At 51.8% G+C, this 6,874-nt stretch overlaps 3 protein-coding genes across 3 annotated transcripts; 2 read left to right on the top strand and 1 right to left on the bottom strand.

Annotated features, from left to right (window-relative positions):
- Window positions 1-429: 429 nt before the first annotated feature.
- Window positions 430-3,452, bottom strand: GMORB2_5068 (Lysophospholipase L1 or related esterase; the record flags this gene model as incomplete). The annotated part of the gene is made up of 7 exons (XM_035467042.1): window positions 430-627; window positions 685-751; window positions 884-1,029; window positions 1,143-1,788; window positions 2,619-2,905; window positions 2,978-3,082; window positions 3,153-3,452. The coding sequence occupies 7 exons, from the start codon at window positions 3,450-3,452 to the stop codon at window positions 430-432; spliced, it is 1,749 nt and encodes a 582-aa protein (XP_035323054.1).
- Window positions 3,453-5,065: 1,613 nt separating this feature from the next.
- Window positions 5,066-5,245, top strand: GMORB2_5069 (uncharacterized protein; the record flags this gene model as incomplete). The annotated part of the gene is made up of 1 exon (XM_035467043.1): window positions 5,066-5,245. One exon carries the CDS (start codon window positions 5,066-5,068, stop codon window positions 5,243-5,245), a length of 180 nt encoding a protein of 59 aa, XP_035323055.1.
- Window positions 5,246-5,401: 156 nt separating this feature from the next.
- On the top strand, window positions 5,402-5,920 carry GMORB2_5070 (uncharacterized protein; the record flags this gene model as incomplete). The annotated part of the gene is made up of 1 exon (XM_035467044.1): window positions 5,402-5,920. One exon carries the CDS (start codon window positions 5,402-5,404, stop codon window positions 5,918-5,920), a length of 519 nt encoding a protein of 172 aa, XP_035323056.1.
- Between the last annotated feature and the right edge of the window lie 954 nt (window positions 5,921-6,874).

A 6,874-nucleotide genomic window follows, 5' to 3' on the forward strand; every position in this document is an offset into this window, starting at 1 on the left:
GGTCACGATTCTTGAAACGGGTGCTTCATAGGGACTCCACACAACCATGAGGAGGAGGAGGAGGAGGAGGACGTGAGCTCAGCAGCACACCAAATTCTAGGCTTGTTTTAATGGTAACTGTACAGGACAGAAAAAGGGTCGTTCCTGGCAAGAACATAGGAGCATGGTGCCGAGTACAGATAATATTGAAGAGCGAGGAACTTTTCCTTCTATTTAGAAAAGAAGAAAAGAAGAGATTAGGTTTTTTTTTTATAAAAAAAAAAATTGTCGGGATGGAGAAAAAAAAAACCTGTCTAGTATTCCAGCGATAATCATCCATCTTTCTTGGTCAAAGACAAAAAGTGAAGAGCTTGCTTTGCGACATTGACAAGAACAAGAAATTTATATAAAAAAAAGAAAGAAAGAAAAAAGACAAGACAGTAAAGATGATCAGCTGTGCTTGCTGATGTATTCCCCAACAGCCTTCCACGCAGACAGAAACTGCTCCTTGGTCTCGACAGCCGTCATCCCCTTGGTGTTTCCCGCCATGATAGGTTCGCCAGAGCGCATATTCTTTATCTGATAGTCAACGAACCACCGGATTCTCGAGACGGCCTTATCGTCGTGTACAGGTAAGCCTGCATCCTTCTAGGAGAGATACCGTAGACCTTTCAAGAGGAAGGAGAGGGAGTCTATGATCCATACCAGTTCCTTGTCGGACGAGGCCATGGCCTCACAGAGTAGATCGACACCCGGCTTGAGATCGTTGGGGCTATATTGTATATATACACGAGTGAGCAACGAGTCCAGTTCATCAAAAGACGTCGAATCACCCAAAGGAACAGGAAAGTGAAGAGAAGAAGAGAAAAGAAAAGAAGAAGAAAAATCTAAGACTAAAACTTACAGCGGCTCGCATGCGCAATTGCTCTGCCTGCACGGTAAACAACGCGACTGACCATCGCAGTGACTCATGGCATCATCACCCATCATCTCGGCCCGGACGCAGTTGAAGCAAGGCATAGCCCGAGGCCGGCATCTCGCTATGGGACGCTATACTCATCTGTAAGCTGTCGTCAAACACGCATTTCTCTCTCTCTCTCTCTCTCTCCCAGAAAACAAAAAAGAGACAAAAGAAAAAAGAAAGGAAGAGAGAAAATGCTCACAAATTGCACCTTCTCCCCAGACGGCTCATCAACAACAAGTCGAACGTCATCATCAAGAGACTCATCATCGTCAGAAGACTTGACCTTGGCACAGGAGACCTCCCCGACGCCACCAGGCGTCCTCTTCTCCTCCTTGATCGGGGTGCATCCGGGCGTCGTCGCCGCCACCGCCTTACTGACCGGAGACTTAGCCAGATCCTTGACGGCGGACTTGCCAGCGTTGCTCAGCTTGCCGAGCACCGGCTTCCAAACGGCGGATGAGCCGTCGTCCTCGCTGTCGTCGCCCGAGGAGGACGAGGACGAGGACGACGATGACGACGATGACGAGCTCTCGTCCGAGGGTATCGTGATGGCCGTCTCACGAGCCCGGCCCGGTACCATGGCACCACCACCAACGTTGGAAGGAGACGAGGTCGAGGTCGAGGCGTATCTCTCTGCTCCGGACCTGGACGACGGCGGTGGTCTTCTGGTGCTGCCGTGGTTGCTCCTGTCCTTCCTCTTCATGGGATTGCTGTCCTTCGGCGGGACCGTGTTGACTGGGGGGTTGATGCCCTTCATCAGCCAACCATTGTTCTCGTTGCTGTTCTTGTCGTTCTCGTCGTTGACCTTGCTGCTGCGCTCCCTAGATGGAGGCACGCTGGCGTGCCTGGTCGGTGGGAGGCGATCGGTGAACTTTCTGGCAGAGGGGGATGCGAGAAGCGGTCCTATTCCCCTGTCAGGAGATTCGTATTCATATCAACAAGAAGACGGATATCCTCGGAGATGGGAGAGTGGGGAGAGAGCCATGCCTTGAAGTCTGCGGTGGCTGTCGGGCGTTCTCCTGGCCTTGGCGGGAGCAGAGAAGCTCTTGTCGCCGGCCACGCCTCCAGACCTGCTGGCTTTGTGAAGAGTCAGCAATGATACAGATCATGGTGCAGATTTTGAGAGGGTTGGAAGTACAAAGGGAACAGACCATCTCTGCCACTTCGGTTTCTGCCCATGCTGATGGATCGACACCGCAGACAGAGTGGCTATACCTTGTTGTTGTTGTTGTTGTTGTCGACAGCAAAGAGTGAGGGGTTGAGTGGGAGGGGCAGAGATGGAACGAGATGGAAATAAGAAAAAGACGAATTCATGCATTAAGAGGGCGGCCATGAGCTAGGGATAATGAGAGCAGATATTTCAAGATAGAAATAGTAATAAAAAAGTGAGCCGAAATCTGAGTGTCCGCACGGTTTGCTGACAGCTGTCAGGGGCAGGACTGACAGCCAGCCCAGACTTCCCGTCTGTACCTGTCCGCCAAACATGGACCACGCAGGCAACACATGCAATGCGTGAATATACACTCTGTAGTGACGTATGTACCATTTTAGACCAGTGAATCTCTCAACAAAGATCGAGTATTTTTTTGTTTTTTTTTTCGCCCCCCCCCCCCCAATCTAGGCTGGTAGGCCATTCCATATCCTTTCACTCATCTGCTCATTTGGAATGATGTACTCTCTCAGGCCGGGCGCCTGTTCCAGGAGCAGGTCGGCCACCATGCGGCCAAAGACGACGGCCCCGTGCTCGTTCAGATGTGTCGTGTCGTTGGCGGCCAGGTTGTACTCATGGCTGGCCTTCTCGCCGATGGAGTGGACATAGTTGGCGCTGGCTTGGTTGAGGTCGAGGAATATGCTCTGCGTGTTGGAGGCGGCCAGTTCGGACAGCTGGCGCTCAGTCTCGAGTGACGGGACCACCGACCCGTGAGTATCAAAGACTCTCCTGGTGAGGGGCGATATGACGATCTAGAGGGGGCCGTGTCAGATAGGCGCCTCTTCTTCCTCTCTCTCACACGTACGCGAGCGTTCAACACTTACAGGCCAGGCACCGAGGCTTCGGATCTCAGACGCCATTGACTCTAGGTTGGCCTCGAACTCCTCGGGCGAGATGTGAAGAGCCTCCTTCTGGTCATTGTGGCCAAACTGGTTGGTTGTTTGGTGTTAGCCTCACTCATTCTAGTCCCTGTGTTGGGAGGGCACCGGCGCGGCCCACCTGAATGGTGACAAGAATGTCAAAGTAGTCTGCGTTATCCCTGACATGAGATGTGAGGTCTGTCCAGAAGCCATCGGCTTTGAATGAGACCGTTGATGCGCCCGAGGCAGCAAAGTTGAGCCCCCAAGACTCGTGGGTAAGAGACGCGAGGAAGGCATCGCCCCATCCGCCGTTGGAAGCTGTCGTCGAGTCGCCTGCCAAGAAGAAGGCTGGGGACTTCTCTGAGCTCGAGGAGAACGATGCTGCTGCCGCTGAGGCAGCAGGCAGCAGGCAGGATGCGACGAGAGAGACTGGGAGCATTATGGCTAGATTTCAAACCTTCTCTGTCGGTGGTGTCAGGCCTCCAACTCTGCTCCCGGCACTACGAAATGGTCCCCTCCGTATCTTATATACGTTTCGAATCATTCTCTTCTCCTTTCTTTTTCCTGTTATTTGTTAGTCGCGATCGCTACGACACTGCCCCTCTGTGGACCAGGCGGAAGAATGCTCGACAGAGGGAGGGTCTCGGGTCTCACACAGGGAACTAGAGACTACCGTCTGGTCCCCCTCCCAAGCTAAGTCGCCATATTAGCTCAATAGAGAGCAGATGTAACCTGCGTGGTTGTATCCTGGCCTGGTTCACCTGCCTGGTTCACCTGCCTGGTTCGCGCGGCTATTAGACGAGGAGGGTCATATTTTAATACCTCAGTGGCGACTGGACGGTGCAGGTGTCGATGAATGCCCCTGGCTTCACGTGCGGGGGACGCCACCACCACCTGCTTCTTTTGGCCTCCATCGTGGATAATATATCGTCGCCTTTTCCGGGGCATGTGTTCATTGTATGGCAGGATGCCGAGCGGGGTAGAGGGCGCTCGGCTTGGCCGATTCCTTCCTCTCTCTTCCCTGTAGCGACTCGGCCCCATCAGTTCGCATTTGACCTGCGTCAGCGAGGAGGGAGAAATGCTTGCGAGTGTGTGTGTTCTTGGCAGCATCGACCCGTATTTTTGTTCTGCGCTCGTGTCGAGAATGACGCCGGAGGGATGGGATGACGTGATGCCTCCTATTGAGGATGTACTGGAGGAGAGTCATTGACGCGTAAACTGGACCCTTGAATTATGGTTTAGCTGAGTTTAATTATTTCGACACGTCTTCTGGAATAGTTTTGGTGATATCCGACGATCATGCAATTACACTCATCTCACAGTTTCAGCGTGTGTCTCAGTAATTTGAGACATTCTTCGTGAGCCGCTCAGGAGGCTCGGGGGGGAGGAAGTCGACGTGACAGATCGAGACGCAAAGCCATGAAAATCTGGCCCATCAGCCTTGATGAGGACGGAGCTTGCTATGCAAATGGGAACTGGCTTGGTGATGGCGACAAGATCAATCCGTAGAGAGAGGACGGATATACGACCATATCGATGGCATTTTTGGTTGTGGAAATGTTCGTTATTTGGCAGGAAGGTGCAGGGCGGACGCGCTTGCCTTGCCCTTGCTTCACATGTTTTTGCTTCGCTCTTTCCCTAACTGCTTATGATTCTCCCTGTTTCCAATTTTTTCCATTTTTCTCATCACGATTTGCTTCTTCTTGTTCACTTTTTCTTTTTCCTCTTCTCAGCACTCCCTGCTTTTCCCTGCTACGGTGTACGACGTAATATTACATTTCCTTTTCACTCATGTTTTTTCTGGAAATGACCGTCTATGGGTAACATCACCTGGTTTTACATGCGTGCCCCTGTCGCCATTCTCCAATCACAGCACATGTCACATACCCCAGACACACCACCATCACTGGCCTCGGGAAGCGCGCGCAAAATGATGGTGTCCTTCCTCCTTCCAACTCGCCATTTCGCTCATTCTTTCAATTTCCCGGGTCGCATAGCCCTCATATCTTTCACTTATCTTGCTTCATCGCGGCTCTACGTGTATTCCGCGTCATGCCCGCCGCCGCGCCCGCTTGTCCGACTGCCGTTGTCGCTCATCGCCTCATGTCCGCCGCCGCCGTCGTCATTGGGCACCAACCACAAGCCTCATCTCGCAACCTAGTTCTGGACAGGGTCAGCCCATTTCCAGCTTCTCGAGCCCACCACAACGGTCTGCATCGCTGCATCCTCTAGGACGAATTAGAAGATTACCGGAACAAGAACGGCCGCGCTTCTTCCCGATTACGACCTTCTGCCATCACCTACCACCGCGCCGTCTGCTTCACTGTCTGTGTGCGCTGCGACATATAAACGGCCGCTGCTGCCCCGGCGCCTACCCCTCCCCCCGCCATGACGGCCAACGCCGTCCCGGACACGCAGCTAGGGCTCTCGACAGAGGAGATCCAGCTTCTGCGTCAGGGACAGGCAGCTCTGGACGGGGGCGGCTCGAGTAGTTCCCGTGCCGCCAGTCGAGCCAGCAGCCAGGGCCACCTTCTCCTCGACAGCTCCTCCCTCGCAGCCCTCGGCCGTTACTTTGATCGCCTAATGGCAAATATCGAGCACAACATCCAGTACCTCAGCGAGCAAGCACAAATGTTTACCCAGGTCCAGTACGACCGCGCCGGGAACATAATCGCCGGCGCCGACGAGGAGATTGGCCGGTACACGGCCCTATTGCGGCAGCTCGACGAGCTCGAGGTCGATTTCGACCGCATCGCCCACATAAAGGAGATTGTCAAGCAGTACCGATCCCGCGTCGAAGGCCTCGAGAGGGAACTAGAAAGCAGCGGATCGTCACATCGTCAAAGACACTCACAACACCGCCATGGCCACCGACATCATCACTCCTCCTCTTCGCGTCACCACTGAACCACTACCGCCGCCATTCTGGGGGTTATATACTTCCATCATCATGACCCAATGATATAAGGCCTCTCTGGTCCATCCTGGCGTTTCCAGCGGCTTCATCTTTCCTTATCGGGACGGGTACAGCTCGAAACGAAGCCGACAGCGACCCTTGTGGGGATAAAGACGCACGCCCAGAATAACGCACCACACCCAAGGAAGAGACACGGGTTGTTTCCTGTGTTTGGACATACGAAAGCCCCGAGAGGAGATTAGGAGCCAATGTGTGGTATATTCTTCCTCTGTTTTATTTCTTCTCTTTTCTTCACCTCCTCCTACCACCACCCACTTTTCTTCTACTCCTTGTTTTTTTTCCCTTCCATATTCACATTCGCCTCTTTATTTTCCTCCTTCTCTTTTTCTACTCATGATCAACTTATTCGACGGGCGAATTATTATTTATTTAATTTTTTTTTTCGAAGCAAGCAAACCGAAAGATGGATAAAATGGAGCCTCACGGCTAGGCAAGAACTGACAGCCTCACGGCTTTTTCCCTTTTCCTTTTATTTCTGTTTTACTCTTTTTTCCTCTATTGAACTTATTTCTGCTTCTACATGGGAGTCTGGGTTTTATATACGGTCTCTTTTATTTCTGCTTGTTACGAATCGGATTACTTGGGAGTTTTCACCTTTTTATACTAAAGTACCACTACCTTTGGCACCTTGATGTATCTCTTTTGCTCTTCTCTTGTCATTATCACAACGCAGCTCTTGATGTCTGTCTAAATGTCAAAACACATTTTCGCTCTCAAAACCCTTGTCTTTTTCTTCATTTTTTTTTTTAGTAAAAAAGCAGAAAATGGAAAATAGTGATTGAAAATTCTAAAAACAATATATGTCATAAGGTCATCCCGCTTGCCTATAAACTAGTTGAAGAACGCACAAGCGGCAAGATAATTAACGTGGGGGGAGGAGGGGG

This window comes from Geosmithia morbida (genome assembly GCF_012550715.1).
Source record: "Geosmithia morbida isolate 1262 chromosome Unknown scaffold_3, whole genome shotgun sequence".
In the NCBI taxonomy this organism is placed as follows: domain Eukaryota; kingdom Fungi; phylum Ascomycota; class Sordariomycetes; order Hypocreales; family Bionectriaceae; genus Geosmithia; species Geosmithia morbida.